The sequence below is a fragment of the Dama dama genome, chromosome 5 (genome assembly GCF_033118175.1).
Source record: "Dama dama isolate Ldn47 chromosome 5, ASM3311817v1, whole genome shotgun sequence".
Classification (NCBI taxonomy): Eukaryota; Metazoa; Chordata; class Mammalia; order Artiodactyla; family Cervidae; genus Dama; species Dama dama.
Genome location: NC_083685.1, coordinates 91,956,729 through 91,976,046, shown reverse-complemented (window position 1 = coordinate 91,976,046; position 19,318 = coordinate 91,956,729). Strand labels below are relative to the sequence as shown.

Genomic DNA, 19,318 nt, shown 5'->3' with positions numbered 1-19,318 from the left:
ACAAGCATCCATGGCTGAAGATTCACAAGGCCTGAGTCAGAATGAACGTCCGAGCGGGTCAGGGGGCTGGCAGAGGGAGGAGGGGAGGAGGACTGGCTGGAGGCGAGGGGAGACTCTGGAGCCATACCTCACCCCATGTCTGAGCGCCCCAACCCAGTCTGAGAGGTCAGACCCCTGCTCTGGGGGAGTGGGACGCCCTGCCCTAATGGGCCTGCTCCTGAGGCCCATCCCAGCCGACAGGAGGCAGAGAGACAGGAAGGGAGACATCTGGTCACCATGGAGACGTGAGGGCCCCCGGCCAGCTCAGGGGGCTGCAGACTTGGTGTGTGTAGCAGCCCCACAGAGCTGACTGACCAGGAGTATTCCCAGACAATGCCCCATCAGCAGATTCTGTGGGTCTGGGGGGATCCAGGAAGCTGGTGCTGTTCCACCAGCACTGCCTGAGTGACGCGTGAGGGGGTCCTGGCCACACTGAGAGAAATGCTGCTCTAGAGGGGAAAGCGTGGGCCTTGGTGTCAGAAGGCATGGGTTCAACTCCATCACCTGTGTGCCCTGCTGCACCGCCCTGGGAAAGTCCCTGGAGCTTTCTGGCCTCAGCTTCTTTGCGTGCCAAGTGGGAATGGCATCAGTGACCTAGAAAGGGTGCCAGGAGGCTCAGAGCAGATAATGCACCCGAAAAGGCTCTGAATGTGCCAACCACTGTCAGCTCACGAGCCATGTTTGTGTTTTCTCTAGCACCTAGTAAGGGACCCAGGCGCACAATAGGCGTCTGGAAATAAACTACTTCGTTCAGCATTTTGAGCTCCTGTTCATTCAGCGATGAAGGAGACCTGGCTCCTGTCCTCTAAGAACTCACAGTGGACAAAGCACATCTTAAGTGACAAAAAAGTATGACAGGTGCTGCCCCAGGGTGATGGGAACGCAGAGAAGGGAGGCAGATTTGCTGCGGGAATCCAGGTGTCACAGAGAACGTTAAATGAATGACTGACTGTGAGTCAGCGGCATACCCCCTGCGTGGTGCCCTGCAGGAAGAAGGCAGACGGCAGATCTTACCAGTCAGAGGGGAAGAGAAGGGAGTAAGGAGTCAGCTTTCTGATCCTATAGAATATTAAGTCCTTTCTTTCTCTGTGACTCAGTTTTCTCATCTGGCAAATGGGAAGAAACTATTAGCTGTCTAACTCACAAATTCCTTCAGGGAGAAAAGTTGGATAAAAATGTAACTGTATCCTCTAAAATACTAAGAACTGCATGGACGCAGCAGATGGTGATAAAGAAGGAAAAAGAATGTGTGGTAGCAGTGCACTGGCCCTACACATATAGGTCATATTTAAGCCAGCTCTTAGGTAAGTATTAACAAGCACGACTGCCTTTTTTGGAGAAAAAAGAGAAAGCTCAGAGAGGTTAAGAGATTTTCCCAAGGTCACACAGCTTGTGATCTGCGGATGTGAGATTGGAGCCCCATATTTCTGATACCTGGGGGTAGGGAAGGGCTTAGGGCAGAGCAAACCTTGAAAACAGAAAGCAGGGATGAACCCCTGCTAGCCAAGAGGAGCTAGCTCCTGGCCTTTGGGGGAATGCCCCACACCTCAAAGCAGCTGGCAGGGCCCCAGCCTGGGCAGACCAAGGCAGAGCAGGTGGGAGGCCCCATGCAATGGGTCCATAGGGACTTTCTGTAAAAGGATGAACAATGAAGTCTCTTCCTGGGGCAGGTGGTCTTGGGTACTTACTGGCTGACTGCTTAAACCCCTTGGCAGAATGGACGATGACATGGAGGAAGCCATAGAGTCCTGGAGACTCGTCGTCTGCAAGAGATAAAAGCCCCCCAGGGAAGAGGGTGAAGAGAGGCCTGCTTCCTCCCCTGCCTCACCCCTGGCTGGTTGGTTACACAAAGGAAGGGAGCCAGTCTGCGCCTTGGTCCGACAGCACCACCTGGTGGCCAAAGGAGGAAGCGTCCACAGTCCATTGCTGCCTGGAGTGCGAGCTGACGCACTCCCTCCACTGGGCTGGCCGCACCTTCCTCCTGCGACTAAGTCCCGACCGCCCGGGGCACTTTCCCTCCTATGAATCCTGCCTATCCCACTGCTGCCCTCCTCAGTCTAGCCTTCCAAAGTGGAAACATAAGTCACTCTGGGCCAAAGAGCAAGTCCAGCCTTATTTCTCACACACTACTCTAATCCACCTAACCTTGGGCTCCACCACCACCCTGCCCCAGGCTTAAGCTTTCTGCTTCCGTGAACATATTAACATCACAGTCCCAGTGCACCAGGACACCAGATTCTTCTCTTCAGCCAGAGGTCGCCAGGGAGGAGTTGGGCGCCATCCAGGGATTCAGCAGAGAAAAACATCTGTTCTAACTCTGTGTATCTGGCAACTGAGTCTTCCCAGCCCAGCGGAGCAGAGGTCAGCCACTGGTAGCCAAGTGACTGGCTAGGTGTTTGTGGAAGGTCCCGGCAACACCCCGGGGGCTTGGACCCGCTGATTGAGCAACCTTGGATTCCAGATCTTACCGTCTTTATTGCTGGTGACAGGAATGTTGTGTACAGTCCTAAGTTTGAAACAGGATCCTGTGAGCACCTGGAGTTCCACTGAGCTCAGGACAAAGGCCTGAAGATCTGCAGGAAGAGACAAGAGAGAGCAGAATGTCGTCATAGGTCCACTAGGACCCATGGCTCTTCTTTGAGGGCTACTGCAGGAAAAAAAAGCTTAGCTCTAAGGGCAGAATTGGTCATTGGAAAGGGGAGTAGACACTCAGCTGGGGAGAGTCAGGGGTGCTGCCAGAGGGATAAGAAGCACAGGGTCCAATTGGAGAGGTTCGTGAATTATGTACATAACAGCAAGAGCAAGAGACAGACAAGCAACTCTGGGCTCTGGGTCCAGCCCTACTGACAATTCACTACACATTCTTAAGCAAATCACCTGAATTCTTTGGGTCTCAATTGATCAGTAGCATCAGTTAAGAACCACCTACCCTGGCATTTTACAGAGCAACTAGGAGGGCTAAAGAGAAGCCAGTGGACATCAAAGTGCTTGGAAATGCAAAAGGCCCTCTCTTGCCATGGACACCAGCAGGGCAGCGTAGAGTAGAGGTGGGGCATTACCTTTCTTCTGCAGTTTCTGAATTGCTTCTCTCCACTCTGACCTCTCATAGTCTGAGGACAGTAGGAACAGGTAGCTCTGAAGAGAGGAGATGAGAATTCACTAGAGTGACCACAGTCAGGCCCAGGACATTTTTGGATTCTGGGGCCCCCAATAAAGTTCCTTTGTACCCAGGCACCCCTAGGCTTGGAGAAGAAGGCAGCTGGGAGGAAGGCCTTCCTCCTAGGAAGCCTGGTGATGGGAGTGGCAGTGCCAGTGATGGCCAGCAGAGGGCACCGGCTCTACACGAGTGGGGAGAGGCAGTCCAGGGCAGGAGCCACAGCAGCCTTGCTGGGAATGGGGGGTGGGGGGACCTGAAGCCCTGATTTCCACAGGTCCGGTTCAGGGTCATGAGCCATAGAGAGTGGGCAGCCCTGGAGGAAGGGGGCTGTCTGTCCTATCCCCATCCTTCCTGACCTTTCCATTCCGATTGTGGATCCGAAATGGGATTGTGGGGGAATTGAGCAGCAGCAAGAACTCGTTCTCAAACATCTTCTTCTTCAGGCGTTCGATGGCCCGGCTCTGTCCTTTGTTGGCTTTCTGCAGGGGACAGAGGGCACAGGAGGTTCTCCTTGCACTCGGACGCCACTTGTCACCCCGTAGTTCTTTTTTTTTTTTCCATTTATTTTTATTCGTTGGAGGCTAATTACTTTACAATATTGTAGTGGTTTTTGCCATACATTGACATGAATCAGCCATGGATTTACATGTGTTCCCCATCCCGATCCCCCCTCCCGCCTCCCTCACACCCCGTAGTTCTACATACAGCATTCCTCTGTATAGTCATCATTTTTCTTTTCTTGGGAGGGCCAGTCAGCCACAGAAAATAAAACTGCTCCTCGCAGGACATGCTAATTCCTAGGCTAGTAAATGACTTCCCTGTGAGTGCATCTTTCACGTGCAAACCAGCCAGTCTGGAGTCCACACCCCTGACCCTCTCCTTTAACTAACTTTCACACACAAGCCAGTATTTCTTCTGCCCTAAGTAACCCAGGGCAACTAGATACCACCACTCTAGCCCAGAGCCTGCTGACTTATTCAGATTTGCCAGTCCTAAGCTGTTTCTTGTGGAAAACACAATCGAGGCTCTGGGCCATGCACTTCCCAAGCTCCTTCTGCCTTTTTTTTTTTTTTTTTGCCCACGCACCATGGCATGTGGGATCTTAGTTCCCAGACCAGGGATGGAACCTGCACCCCTGCATTGGAAGCATGGAGTTTTAACCACTGGACCCCCAGGTAAGTCCCTCTTTCTGCCCCTTGACCGAACCTGGTGTTTTCCCACAAAGCCCTGTGTGGCGTGGCCTGCCCCCTACTACTCTTGGAAACTGTAAGTAATAAAATAAATCTAAGGAATAAAAATCTTCCAGCGGCATCAACATCTCTGGGCTATTACTCAGTCATCTCCATAAATTAAATTTCGGGTACCACCAAGCCGCCCTGCTTAAAAGCAGCAGACACCTTTCAGCATAAAGCCCCCATTACCTCTGGCCCCAGGGGGCCTCCCCAGGGCTGGGTTCTAGCTTCCATGCCCGCCACATGTCCCCTGCATCTTCCACCCTGGGTGCATGCTATTATTCCCTGTTCTCTAACAAGCTGCTCCCCGTCTCAGCTGTCTCCAGTTTTTCCAGTTTCTATCGTATAAAGGATCCCTTCCCTTTTATGAACCACTGTTATGCTTCACATCTCAGTTCCAATGCCATCCTCAAGCTCCTACAGCGAGAATTCATCTCTGCTTTTTTTTTTACCCACTAGACTGGCAGAATTGTGACAATTGCTCACAGCCGGTGCTGTGACACTGTGGGGGAACAGAGATGATGACACACTGTTGGAGGGAACACGATCGGATGCAAACTTTTCAGACGTAAACCTGGCGATGAAATACGCAAGCCCTCTGCCCCAGACATCCCACTTGCAGGGGATCTACCGGAAAGAAATAGAAGGGCAGAGGAAAGAATGAGAAACCATCTAAAAACCCAAATATGTTGTTGTGCCGTCAAGTGACAACAGGATGCAGTTGTGAAAGGGGACCTGACAGATGAAACTGCAAAACGGCACATGTAGTCTAATCTCATTAAAAAATACAGACACACACGTGTAAACACAGGAGAGTCTAGAAGAATATACCTCAAACTGGGAATAATGGGGGGAAGGTAAGAAGTTCTATTCTACACACTTTGGTATTGTATTTCTTGTTATGAGAAGTCAGTGTGACACTGGGGATTAGGGAAAAAAATTAGGCTTAAAAATATTATTAAAAGAATAAATTGCTGCTGCTCCTGTGACTCAGAGAACAACACCGTGCATCTCCAGTGACTCTCATCACGCTGTGTCATATGTTGCGGTCACACAGAAGAATGTGTGCCTTCTCCACTGGATAAGGAGGTCTGTGAGCATCTGGCGCAGCCCTGTAGCCAGCAGAAGTCGGTAAGCATGGATCCGATGAAGCAGAAGGCCACGCCTGCACACCTGGGGCAGGACGGAGGCCCAGAGCCTGCAGCTCCCAGGGCCGGGTGAGAGACATGCATGCGGATGCCCCTGCTGTGCAGATGCTGGCAGACCCAAATGGGGAAGCAGGCTCCCCGAGGCAGGGTGGGCTGGCTGTTTAGGAGGAGGACACCTGTGCTGGTCAGGGGGCTCCCTCTGGGCAGGTGTACCCCAGTCCTAGGACACTGTGTGAAAGTGAAAGCTGCTCAGTTGTGTCCAACTCTTTGAGACCCTATAGACTATAACGTCCATGGAATTCTCCAGGCCAGGATACTGGAGCAGGTAGCCTTTCCCTTCTCCAGGGGATCTTCCCAACCCAGGGATCGAACCCAGGTCTCCCACATTGCAGGCGGATTCTTTATCAGCTAAGCCACAAGGGTAGGACAATCCCATGATCCAAACATCCCTGGGTTATTACTGTGGTTTTCCTCTCCTCTGTTCAGAGAAAGATATCTGGGTTGAAAGAATTCTTAGAAGCCATCTGGTCATGTGTCTTTCAACTGTTCATAAAGCACCTATTAATTACATGTTAAGTAGTAGGACATAGGGGGCTTCCCAGGTGGCACAGTGATAAAGCATGTGCCTGCCAATGCAGGAGATGCAAGAGACACCGGTTTGATTCCTGGGTCTGGAAGATCCCCTGGAGTAGGAAATGGCAACCCACTCCAGTATTCTTGCCTGGAGAGTCCCATGGACAGAGGAGCCTGGCAGGCTAGCAACTGAGCATTAAGACACAGAACTGAAGAAAACAGTCCCCTCCCTGGAGCTGAAATTCTAGTGGGGAAGAGAGAAAGCAGAGTGTGCAATAATAACTCAGCACACATAAAGCCAAGCAAAGAGGTAAACATCCTGAACCAGGAAGCCAGGCACCCAACCAAGACACCCAACAGTGGGGAGACAACGGGGAAGGCTCATCTGGGGAGGTGAGGCCCAAGCCAAGCCTGGATGGGTGAAGAGGAGAGATCCGGCCAACTAACCAAGCCCCTCCATGCTCCTCTTTCCCTTCCTGGGGAAGCCTCCTTCTGGGGTGTTTTCCTCTAGCCACTGTTGTCAAATATAATGAATTTAAGGCTATACATTTTCCTCTAACGAGCGCTTTGGCTGTATCCCCTGGGTTTTAATATGGAGTGCTCTCATTTTCATGCAGGTCTAATTTGCAGTTTCCCTTTTGATTTCCTCTTTACCTGAAAAGTTTTAACTTCCCAGGTATATATTTAATTATATTCTAGTTGTTGATTTCTAATTTACTGCACTGTAGCTTGTGAACATGACCAGTACACCTTTTTTTTTTTTTTTTTTTCTAAACTTGAGATTTCCTATTCCAAAGAACTGACACTTCTGAATTGTGGTGCCAGAGAAGACTCTTGAGAGTCCCTTGGACTGCAAGGAGACTAAACCAGTCAATCTGAAAGGAAATCAACCCTGAATATTCATTGGAAGGACTGATGCTGAAGCTCCAATACTTTGGCCATGTGATGGAAGAGCCAGCTCATTGGAAAAGACCCTGGTGCTGAGAAAAACTGAGGGCAGGAGAAGGGGGCAACAGAGGATGAGATGGTAGGATGGCATCACTGATTCAATGGACATGAATTTGAGCAAACTCAGGGAGACGGTGAAGGACAGGGAAGCCAGGTGTGCTGCAGCCCATGGGATCACAAAGAGCTGGACATGAACTTAGCAACTGAACAACAACAAAATGTAGCCTACTACATGATAAATTATCTGTAAATGTTCCATGTGTGTTTGACAGAATCTCAGCTCTCTATCGGGATACAAGTTTCTGTGCATTTTTAGACCAAGTGATCTTCAAGGCCGCCTCTGTTTACTTATTTGCCTACTTGATCTGTCAATTTCTGAGGAGACTCCCAGGCCCTTCCCTTCTCATACATCCTGCTTTTCCTTAAGAACTTTTTCTCCCTTGCTTTTGCAGTGTTTGGCATACACTGTTCCCCAGGAAACTTCTCATAATTAACTCCACTAAATTCCGAGCACTGACTCCTTGGCCCACCGCCCTCTATCTGCCCAGTACTCATTGTCATGGTCAGACATGTTATCTTGAAGATTGTAAAGAAAGGCCTTCCTCTCTTACATCCTGCCTCCCTTGTCAGACTCCCAAATTTTATCACTTCTCCTTCCTCCATTTCCCTGGCACACCCAATTCAAAGGTCCACAATGAAAAGAGCCAACTTCTCAGCCCCAGGTGATGCCAGGCTCTGCTCACCTCCTTCTGGATTTCACTCTTAAGGGCAGAGATCTTCATTTTCATGTCCTCCAGCTCGTGGTCGGGGAAGGGGTGCACCTGGGGACTGGCTTCAGACTCCTCAGGGGATGGAAACACTAGGTCAGCCAGGGGGATGTACCATTTGCAGTCATATTGCTGGTGCTTCCTGCAAACAGGTCAGAGGGAGATGTGAGCCACAGAGGAACTGGATCTTCAGGCCTGAATCGCTGGAACCAAAAACCACCTGAGAGGGATTTACTGAGAACTCGTCACAGGCAAGAATGATCCCTTCCCTGAGGAACCTGATCAGGAAACGTTCATGGAATAACGATAGTCAGGCTCTAAGGTCAGGCAGCGGTAAGGGCTCTGGATCTCGCTCCTGCCATTCTTCTGGCCCAGAACGACTGACATTCTTAAGCAGCCCAAACCTCTAGTGTCTGAGCAAGAGTGGTCTCTCCTATTCCCCATCCACCTCTTCCTTCCCTTCCAGCCTGTCTAAACATAACTTACATTCTTTATCTTCTTAGCTAGAGATACAATACAGATGCAATTTTGAATGCCACCTCTTATCAATAGAAGTCACACGGGGTGATGAGTTGAGGGATAATGAGTTGAGGATTATAAAGCCACATCCAAGTCCAACGAGAAATAGTGCTGTGGTCCACTAGTAATGTCTGCCGTGGGCAAAGGACTTAAGGCAGAGGTATGTATGCTTATGACCATCACCTCTGCTTTAGAATCATCTCAAACGTAATCCCCTCTACTGAAACTCATAATAACCTCTCCTTCTCTCACTTTCCCCAGGACTTCGTTTTGTACCTCCCTGCAACATTAAGCCTGTGGCTTGCCTCCCTCAGCACACCGTAGGTGGTAAGAAAATAAAGGTGGAACATCGTAGGAATACATGTTGAAGAACCTTTTCTGCTTGTAACAGAGACACTCTAGTCACTGGGTACAGAGATGGAGCTCAAAAGCAGCTTTCAAGTCCAATTAAGGTTCAAATCCTGCCTCCTCTACTTTAGTTGTATGACCTTGGGCAACTTATTTCACTTTTCTAAGCCTCTTCTCTCATCTGTGAGATGGGGATAATAATACCTACTTTGTAAAGTCACTGGGGAGATTAGAAATAATATATTCAAAGCATTTGTCATGGCACCTGGCATGGCATAAGCACTCAATAAATGGTAGCATCAGACTTAATGAATATTCACTGAATTGCAGTTAGCAAAAATTTAGAGATGTCTAATAAAAGGAGAATGCTTAAGTAAATTATGGCATATCCACTTGTAACATCATGCAGGAAAGTAAAATGATGATTATGAAGATTAGGCAGCAACAGGGAAAATGCTTATGACGTGAAATGGAAAAAGCAGAGCCCCAAATTGGGTATTCACTCTGATTACAAGTATATGAAAAAACATAAGAACATTTAAAAAAAAAACTGGAAGGAAATATAGCCGCAGGAGACTGATGCTTATGTTCGGGTGGGTGACAGGGTTTATTTCCCACCCCCTGTAATTTGGTTGTATTATATTTATAATTAAAACCATGATTTATTTTTAGAAAAAGGCTATGAAGTAACATAAAATTAATTAATCTGTTTTTAAAAGGGGGAAAAGAAATGCAGATGGCCCCGGGCTGCTGACGGCTCCACCGGGGGGCGGGGTCTAGTTCTCCCCGCCCACCAACCCTCCTGCACACTCACCCCGCTGATGTCTTCTTTAGCTTGGCGCACAGGAGGACGTCGGTGAAGAGGAAGACGTGCCGCAGCTTCCGGGAGCTCTCCGAGACTTCCACCAGGAAGCCGTCCTTCACCAGTTGCCGCGTCTGAAAGAGATGGCCCACCCACCCCCGCCTGCTCAGGGGGAGTCAGCCCAGGGCCCAGCCCGCACCCATCCAGCTGTGGGGGTGTGTGTGGGGGGGTGCTCCAGGGAGGGACCGTAGTGCCGGTGGTTAGCAGCACTGGCTTTGGGGTCAGGCACACGGGCTTGGGGATTCCCAGGTGGCGCAGTGGTAAAGAATCCAATGCAGCAGATGCAAGAGATGCAGGTTTGATCCCTGGGTCAGGAAGATCCCCTGGAGTGGGAAATGGCAACCAGCTCTAGTATTCTTGCCTGGAAAATTCCATGGATAGAGGAGCCTGGTGGGCTACAGTCCATAGGGTTGCAAAGAGTCGGACATGACTGAGCTCACACCTAACACCTAATCTAACACGGGCTTGAATCCAGACTCTGCCCCTTCCTGGCTGAGATCTTGGGGATAAGTTCCCTGACTTCTCTGAGCCTCAGTCTTAGCATCTATAAAATGGGGATAATGACATTGGCCCCCCATAGCATAGGCACCATGGTATATCTAGAACAGTCAATATAGTGCCTGGCATGTAATATATGATCCACAAGTGGTTCCTTTCCATTTCTCTGCAGCCCTCAACAGCTCACCCCTGGATGGACCCACCCTGGGTCATAGATACCCCCCACCTCCACCCTAGAAACGCCTCCTTAACTCTGCCTAAGATGTTGACCTTGTTTCAGCTGAACTTCGATCTGCAGAACCACTCAGGCCCGTTTACACAGGCTCTGAGTGGGTTCTGCAACCCGCCTCAGGCGGGTGGATGGGGGACTCTGGGCTTCCTTCCGTGGGGCTGTCGCAGTGTCCTAGGGATCCTACAGCTGTCTCTACCCTGGGCTCTGGCTGGTCTGGAGCATTTCGCTCCACATATGACTTCCAGAGCCTCCTCCCCGCCACCCTGGGCCAGCGGGCCTCTGCGGGGCTGTCACGGTCTGTCTCAGGCTTCTCTGTGTGACCTATATATGCTGAGTATGTAGGTGAGCACGTAGAAAGCACACTATTAAAACGATCCCAAACTGGTCGTGCTCGAGGGCCTCTGGAGATCTCTCAGACATCCCCAGTCAAACCAACCGGTGACATTCCAGGGTCTGCAAACCGGGGCTGGGAGCTGCACGCAGGGACAGTGCTCTGGTCCCATTAGCCAATCCCCAGAACCCGTCCCTCGTTACTTCCCTCCCCAGGAGACACTGGAACCTCATAAACACTACAAAGGAGCAGAAAGGCGGCCAGCCTTCACTCCTGAACGCCACTTAATTACCTCTTCTGGACAGGAAGCTCCATGTGTGGGTCAGTCTGCTGACCCACGCGGCTAACTGTCCCTCTGATTCTTCAAATTGCTTCCCCTCACTGAGGCACCCCCCACTCCTCCAGCAAAAAGGGCCCCCAGGGAACTGGAGCTGCTAGCCACATCCAGGCGCCCACCTGGGACAGTTCAGTCACCTGGCAGCTTCAGCCTCTTCTCCCTGACTCTCCCAGCTCCCTCAGTCTGAGCCATTATCTTCCAGGGGACCCTGAGGACATCATGCTGCCCAGAGGAGGTGGCTGCGTTCAAGAATGAGAGAAAGAGCCCTGGTGTGGGGGACAGTGCCTGAGGCTTGCTGACAGAACACCCCAGCTATAGCTGCGGTCCCTAATCTTTTTGGCACCAGGGACTGATTTCGTGGAAGACAATTTTTTCCACAAACTAAGGGTGAGCGGGATGGTTTCGGGATGATTCAGGCACATTACATTTACTGTGCACTTTATTTCTAGTCTAATGCTGCTGCTGATCTGATAGGAGGTACCAGTCCGCAGCCCAGAGGTCAGGGACCCCGCGCTAAAGGATCCAGTTCCAACACTGATAGCCAAGAGACCTGTGCAGGAGACCTAGAGAGACTCTCCAGGCCCCAGTTTCCTCATCTGCCTCCGTGGACTATTATGAAGATTAATGAGATGCTGGACCTTAAGCTGTTGGCCCAGGGCCCGAAGGCCTATCCTTGGCTGGGACTGGGGGGTCAGGGTTGGAGAGTCACCGGGCATCGGGCGGTGGTGCCCGTGTGTGCAGGAGAGCAGGAATGATGCCGGGCACCCTCTTCACCCTGGGGGCCGAGCCCCACTGGGTCCTGAGCTCACCTCCCCCTTGGGGGTTGTGACTGCAGTCCGGCGGGGGTCGATGTCCTCATTGATGCTGGACAGGAAGTTCTGGGAGATGCGGAGGGCATCCTGTAGCAGCGGGTAGTCTGGGTGGTCCACAGGTGTGTGCTTCAGCAGGTCCTGGGAAGGATGGGGTGGTGAGACAGGGGGAGCGGGGCTGGGGCTTAGCGAGAAGACAGTGGGGAGAACTCAATCCTCACTGAAGGAATTCCAAGGGGGGCAACTAGGGACCCTTACTCTAACTTGGTCATGCCTGCAAACGCTGAACTAAGAATTAGGGTCAGAGCAGCAGGGCAGTGGTGTTCCTTTATTACCGCTGCAGTCATGATTCTTCTCCCTGGTGGTGCAGACCAGGTGGAGTCTCCTCTCACCAAGCAGCTGGGAGAGACACCCCCCACTTACCCTACAGCTGCTCCAAGGACACTGGAGACCAGGCAAGGAATGAGGCGGCAGGAAGTGCCTGCCTCCCAGGGAGCATTTGGCCAAAAGTCAAGCCTAGTGGCCAAGCTATTTTTAGGCCCTGGGCCCATCCGCATGGTCACCACAGGCCAGGCAGGTGCAGTCAGGGCCCAGGGACCCTCTGCCCAGCTCCCCGCATGGGCTGTTGTCATGACTCCAGCGCTCCTGCACCCTGGGCTCAATCTCCCACCCACTCCTGAGCCCTCCCTGGCCACTCGGCGGGGAGACACTCACGTGTAGGACCAGGGTGCTCCTGGTGACTCGGTCAATGGGCTTGTAGAGCAGAGCTGTGGGGGAAGCAGTAACAGGGCCGGGTCAGATGAAAGACAGGGAGCAGTTTGAGACCCGAGGGGCCAGCCTGTGCCCCGAGCCGCCTCCCTCCCCTGCATGGACGTCCACTCACAGGAGGCCAAAGTGGATTCCACAGCAACCAGGCCTGCATTCTCACCCCAGGCAGGCCAGACAACACCAAAAGACGGACACACGGCTCTGGTGACCCCAGCCCCCTCCCACCCACCTCATCTTGTCTCCCACTAGACATGATTTCTTGAAGGGCTATTTGTCCCCCAGGCCTGTCCCTGCCTGACCAAGCTCATAGCAGACACAGATGCTCCTCTGGACCCTCTGCTGAAATCACACAGCCTTACCCCTAACAGCTCTGGGACAATGGAGGTCACACCCAGTACCCCAGACTGCAGGAAGCAGACACTGTTTTCCTAGGGAGGGAGGTGTCCCCATACCCCATCATTCTCACATCCCTCTGGTCCAAGGCCTGGCCCTGCCAGCTGGGAACATCATGCTTTGTTCTGACCCACACAGTTGACCTCATCTCCACGAGGAAGACCCCTGATCATACCCTCAATGCCCTCCTGGCTGAGGACCAGGGAGGCATGCCTGATGGCCACGGAAAGGCTCTGTTCTCAAGTGGCAGCCGATGGGGTAAAGATTTCCAAAAGGAATTCAGGTGGGGCCTTGAGTCAGAGAGCCCCTGAAGAGGCTGGGAAAATGCAAGCTCAGCAGGACACCCCCCACACACACCACAGGCCACACACTTTGGCAACCAGGACACCAAATGAGGATCGCCAGGATTCAAGGGAACAGGTGAAGGTGGCAGCTGGCCGACCAACACTTCCGAACAAAGCTCCTGCGGGCAGCTGCGTCCTGCCCCTCCCAGCCTGGGTGGATCAGCTCCGGTCCTGCACCTGGACACCTTTGCCCACAGGGTCATGACCTCTGTCCCCCTGCTGTGGGAGCAGTAAGAGGCAGGATGCTGGTCTGGGGAGGAGGACCAGAGTGAGCGTCCCATGGGATCAGGCTGTGACAGGTACCAGGGCTGACACTCATGTCCCAGCCAGCCCCCAAACCAAAGAGTTCCCCAAGGCCCTGGATATTAATACCCTGCGCATTGCTAAATGGTCACTTTGGGAAACAATCTGCTGGCTACGGAGAAGATGCAGTCTCAGCGGTGTGCCCTGAGCCTCATCTGCTGGCTTTGCTTGGCTGCCCGTTAGAATCAGTGGGGAACTCTCAGAAGATTCAGATGCCTCTTTCTCCCTCTCCCATCAGCTAAACAGCAGGCTCTGCTGGGCAGAACCCAGGCATCAGCATTTTTACAAAGCTCCTTTGTGGATTCTGAGATGTCCTAAGGGTTGAAAACCACTGCTTCATTGAAACACACCTCCCATGATTTATTTGCAGCCCTTTCTTAATCTAGCAACTTCTAGAACCCCTCCCCGTCCAAGGGCTATGGGAGCTAGAATGGACAAGATCAGGTTGGCCTCTCCTGGGACAATGAGGTTACAGATCAGTCACCAGCCCAGAAGGGGCAAATTCTGAGGTTATCTGGGGCAGCGGTCCCCAACCTTTTTGGCACCAGGGACTGGTTTGCTGGACATCTTTCCATGGATCAGGAAGAGGGGCATGGTTTCAAGGTGATTCAAGTGCATTGCATTTATTGTGCCCTCTGATTTATTATTATTATTACATCAGCTCCACCTCAGATCATCAGGCATGAGATCCTGGAGTTTGGGGACCCCTGGTCTACGGTACCCACCTGTGGCTCAGCCCATCTGCAGGGCAGGGGGAAATCACTCTCTGAGAATCCCAGAGACCCAGAGAAAGTGCAAGTTCAGCAGACACCATCCAGGGTGGGCCCTCAAGCTCCTGCCCAGAGAAAGTTGATACTGCAGTGTCAGCCCCCTCCATCCCTCTGCTGGGTCCCAGGAGGAAGAGGTTTCTGACTAAGCTCAGAGGTCTGCACAAATGGTGGGTTGGGTTTCAGAGGGGTTATTAATATGCCTCGAGTCACCTCAAAAGTCCACTTGATTGTGGTCATGGAATGAGTCCTAATGTATCAGCCCCAGGTTGGGGAGGGGCAGCTGGGAGGAAGGTGGTGAGAAGCCAAGAGCAAGGACAGGGCCCCGGGGCCGCGGTCAGATATGGAGGGAACCAGGGCAGCCGTGAGGGGCATGCTCCCCGCGCCCCCCGCACCTGCTTCCCCTGAGAATGCAGAGTGCACAGCCCACCTACCCCCCATACAACTGCTCCCTGCCTCTGCTTCCCCCGGTCTCCCTGCTCCTCAATGTGTGGTTCCCATTTCTGGGGCACACACCATTCACCAAGTTGCAATGTGCGTCTCTCCCCCTCCTCCTAAAAGCCTTCCCCAATCAGGACTTTCACAACCAACATTCACAGTGCCTAAAGGACAAACCATGACCTGTGCAAGGTGGGCCTCTCTCTAGCTTGCTGAGTACTTTACTCCGTGACCAATGGCACTGTTTTACATGTGCTATTTCCTTTTAATTAAAAAAGGAAGGGACTGTCCTGGTGGTCCAGTGGCTAAGACTCCACGCTCCCAATACATGGGGCCCCGGGTTCAACCCCTGGTCAGGGAACTAGATCCCACATACCGCAACGAAAGATCCTATGTGCCACAACTAAGACCTGGCACAGCCAAATAAATAAATAAAGGAATAAATATACTCTTTTTTTTTAAAAAAGGAAAGCAATGATCACTAGTCCTATTTTACATATGCAGAAAATTCTCCAAAGTACAAAGAAGTTTTATGTAACTTGCTCACAATCACAAAGCTGTAAGGGGCAGCTGGGTTTTGAATGTAGGTCTCCCAGTACTCCTCAACTTTGAGCCATCCCCCTCCATGCGAGAGGGCAGCACCAGCAGAAGCTCAGTGGTCCTTGAGAGGGTTCTGGGAAAGATTCATCAAGGAGTGGATGAGCTGGCCTCTCTTGTTGCCAAGGTGAGCCCCCTCCTTAGGGGCTTGAGTCAGACTTCCTTCGCCTCCCACCCCCCCCAACCTGTTTGGCATGGAGCCCTGGAGAGTGGACATTCGGTACATAACCACTAAGGCAGACGACTGCAGTGGTGGTGGTTTAGTTGCTAGGTCCCGTCCGACTCTTACGACCCCATGGATTGTAGCCCGCCAGGCTCCTCTGTCCATGGGATTTCTCAGGCACGAGTATTAGAGAGTGGGTTGCCACTTCCTTTTCCAGAGGATCTTCCTGACCCAGGAATCAAACCCAGGTCTCCTGCATTGCAGGCAGATTCTTTACTGACTGAGCTACGAGGCAAGCTCAAAGTGAGCCCTAAGTCACTCAGCCTCCCTGGGACCTCAGACCAGCACCCTTTGGAGGGGCTAAGAAGGTTCAAACAGTGTGGTCAGTAAGGGCCCCTTTGCACCTGACCCCTCACACTTTGAAGCTGACTTCATCTCAGGGACGGAAGAAACCCTGAACTTCGGGTCCCAGGCCTGTTTCACTAAAACTAAGCTTCCTTTCGGGGAAGAAAGAGGAAGCAAAGGGCCAACCGTTTCCTCTTCAGAAAGGCAGAGTGGAGACGTGACCAACTCCCGGGCCAGGCCGAGAAGGGCATTTCCCCTTCGATCTTCAACCAGGCCAGCTTCAAGTCCAGACTGTCAGGATCTGAGCCGAGGGGTGGGGCCGAGGGCAGCCTCTGCCTGCTGACTAGTGCTTCCCCCGGCTGTCCCGCTGGGACAGTCAGAGAGGGGCGGCCTCAGGGTCTCTCTCCATCATGAGCAGTCTTCTACACAGGACATCTAAGAAGGGGAGGGGACAGCTGATCGTGCACAGGGGTCGCAGGGAAGAGCCCGGAAAACCTCAGCATCGCTCCTCTGGCAAGCTGCCGCCCCCCTCTGTTCAGCCTTCAATAAGGAGCTCCAGGTTACCACGGAGACATGAAAGCAAAGTGACTGAGAGGAGCTGAGACAAAACGCCTGCCTGGTGGGAGGGAAGACGGTCCTGAAACCAGCCGCCTGCCCCAGGGGCCCAGAGCAGCAGGCCGGGGGCATCACTTGACCCTTATGCCCCTTATGCCAAAGGCAGCCTGGGTCATCCCGAGGGTACCTCTTGCCCTGGAAGGTGGGGCCTGCTGGCTTCGGACACCTCTTCACCTAGGCTGGTGCCAGCCTCCTCTGAGCGAGAACTTGGGTGGCAGTACACACCTGTCTCGGGACCCCTGTCCCTGAGGGGGCTGCAGAGGATTCTCCGTCTGCCCCCCAGCCCCCCACCCATTGTACGGTGGGGGTGTGACCTTCACAAAGCAGCAACCTGCCACGCCCCCTTCTCCCACCATCACTCACTGCCGACCTTCTGCACTAGGTGACAAGACCTCAGCTCGAGGGTCTCCAGTGGTTAGGAGAACCCACTGGGGGCAACCCAATTCCTTCCTGCTCCCAACCACATCCACGTTCTCCCATCGCCTGTTCACAGAGGAGAGAGCCAAGGCAGCGTGTGTGCTCGGAGCACACAATACCCTGGCCGCTCACCATCCTCTCCTCTAGCCCGAAACAAAGAGACTCCCAACTTCTCCCTCCAGCCGGGGCTGGCACCCTCCGGGTCCAAGGCGCTGCCATCTGGACCATCCGGCCCTCTCCGATCGGCCCCTGCTGACCCCTCTCCAGGCCCGGGATGGCCACCCCTGCCGATGCAGCCTTGTCACTTTTTCTCCTTGACAGCCTCTCCAGGAAGTTGCTCCCAGCCTCTCGAGCTGAGCCACGAATTCCCCCACAGATCCTCAAAGGAGCCTGGCCCCCCTAGCCCGGTCCTCCCATTTCCAAGCCCCCCTGCCTGGAGCGGCCCCCAGAGTTCAACTCCAGGCTGGAAGCTGGCCGGGCCGGGGGAGGGGTTAGCACAGCCACTTGTTTCCCATCCCTGCCCTGCTGCCCCTCCCCCTGCTCCAAACCTTGCCGGCCACGATTCCGCCCCCTCCAGCCGGCCCCCAGAGGTGGCAGGACACCCCCACCTCCCGCGAGAGGGGGCCTGGGTTACCATAGGTGCAGTTACAGCAGAAGCGAATGATGAGAAGTATTTCCATGGCAGCCTGCGTCCCCGTGGCGGGAGCGTGCGGCCATCGCTCCGGGCTCCCCGGCTCCCCTCAGCGGCCCGGCCACTCAGCCACCTTCTCGGCTGCTGCTGCACAGCCTCCAGAACCAAGCAGCCGCTTCTGAGTGCGCCTCTAGCCAGGGGGAGGGGAGGGAGGGCGGCGCGCGTGGAGCGGGGAGGAGGAGGGGAGCGAGGCGCCTGCTGGCATCCTAAGGAAGAGCACGTTTGTAGCTGGCCAGCTGCCTGGGGACAGAAGCTGGATTCCTCCTCGCGTGCACGCGCTCACACACACACACACACACACACACACACGCGCGTGCGAGTACATGTGCACACACCTACAAGCAGGGCACAAAGCCAGACAAAGGAAGGTGACTGTTAATCCAACCCCTTCCCCATAGTACCTTCCATAGTGACTGACGTGTGGCTGTCCCTGGAGTCCTTGGGACCTTTCACCTTGAGTTCCTGCCAAAGAGAGGAGCGGAATCACTCTACCGGGCCCAGCCCCACCCCTGGCCTCCCCATTCCCCGTGGTGAACACAGCAGGAAGCAGGGCTCTGAGACCCAGGGGTGCAAACAGGAGCAAAGAGACAAAGACTAACTTCTGCCTCTCTGACTCCAGGCCCCCTGGGCCACACCCATCAGCTCCTGGAGCCTCCTGGGGTCCAGTGGCTGATGCAGGCAGAAAGGAGGGGTTCTGGGGACCAGAGAGGACTGTGATCACAGTCGGTGCTCCTCAGGCCTGTCCCCTCAAGCCCCTCCTCAGCGACTAGGAGGGCCTTCAGAGGATGAGCAAGAATGGGACCAGCCTCTCCCCACCCCCAGCAGCAGCCACTGTTGCACAGCAGCTCAGGGCACACAGAGTTTTAGTGGACAGACACCAGCATAGCAGCTGGTCTTTGGGCGTGAGCAGCCCTGGAGAGAAGGAGACGGGGTCCCACACACCTTTATGGGGGCAGCAGGGAAGTGGTGCACCTGGGGCTGAGAGGTGCAGGGCAGTCCCACCTCTGCATCACCCATATCGAGAGGGACTCACCCAGCCACCAGCCCCAGCTGCACTCCCCACCTACTGTGCCTGGGCTGGACATCCGAGCCCACAGACTGCCAGGTAGGAAACAGCAACATGCCTCCTGGATGCCACACAAAGTGACAGGGGGTGCTGGCAACAGACACCAGGGATGGCTTATCTGATCCTAACCTCTCTCATCTGCCTTCAGGACAGAGGTTCCAGCTCTGGCCCTTTGCCAGTGGACCAGTGTGACCTGAACTGGAGTTGTAACGCAATCCCCCCCTTGGAAGACTGAGTACATGGCGTGGGGGCTCCCAGGGGACTGTCAGCAGGAAGGCGGGGGTGAGGTGAGGCCAAGGTCAGGTACCGGGTGATGCTGTCTGCTCTGCCTGGGAGGAAATGCACAGGCAGCGGGCGCTCTACACTTGCTACTCCTGCCTCAAGCTGTTTCTAGACAGAGAAAACCCCCAGGGATGAGCCTGGGGCATGGGGGTGGGGAAAAGTGAGGTTCCTCAGCTTCTCAAGGCTGTGTCTCTGGCTGGTGTCTAGATCCCCAGCTTTAGGGGATTTTTCTCCATGCCAGCTTCCAGTGCAGCCTAGAGGTACAAAATCACTCCGCTGCAGAGGAGAAGGGCCTGATTGCAGTAATGAAGTGGCGGCACGAGGAGGAA

The 19,318-nt window shown here is 53.6% G+C and overlaps 1 protein-coding gene across 3 annotated transcripts in view; it reads right to left on the bottom strand.

Moving 5' to 3' along the window:
* Positions 1–19,318, bottom strand: part of ABR (ABR activator of RhoGEF and GTPase) — a 192,998-nt gene that overhangs the window by 42,561 nt on the left and 131,119 nt on the right. For all 3 annotated transcript variants that reach the window (XM_061143007.1, XM_061143008.1, XM_061143010.1), the window contains 9 exons: positions 18,043–18,103; positions 12,515–12,567; positions 11,801–11,941; positions 9,546–9,667; positions 7,841–8,006; positions 3,553–3,675; positions 3,099–3,174; positions 2,508–2,612; positions 1,728–1,802 (listed from right to left, as the gene is read on the bottom strand). In XM_061143007.1, coding sequence (XP_060998990.1) covers positions 1,728–1,802; positions 2,508–2,612; positions 3,099–3,174; positions 3,553–3,675; positions 7,841–8,006; positions 9,546–9,667; positions 11,801–11,941; positions 12,515–12,567; positions 18,043–18,103 — 922 coding nt within the window. The remainder of the gene's footprint in view (positions 1–1,727; positions 1,803–2,507; positions 2,613–3,098; positions 3,175–3,552; positions 3,676–7,840; positions 8,007–9,545; positions 9,668–11,800; positions 11,942–12,514; positions 12,568–18,042; positions 18,104–19,318) is intronic.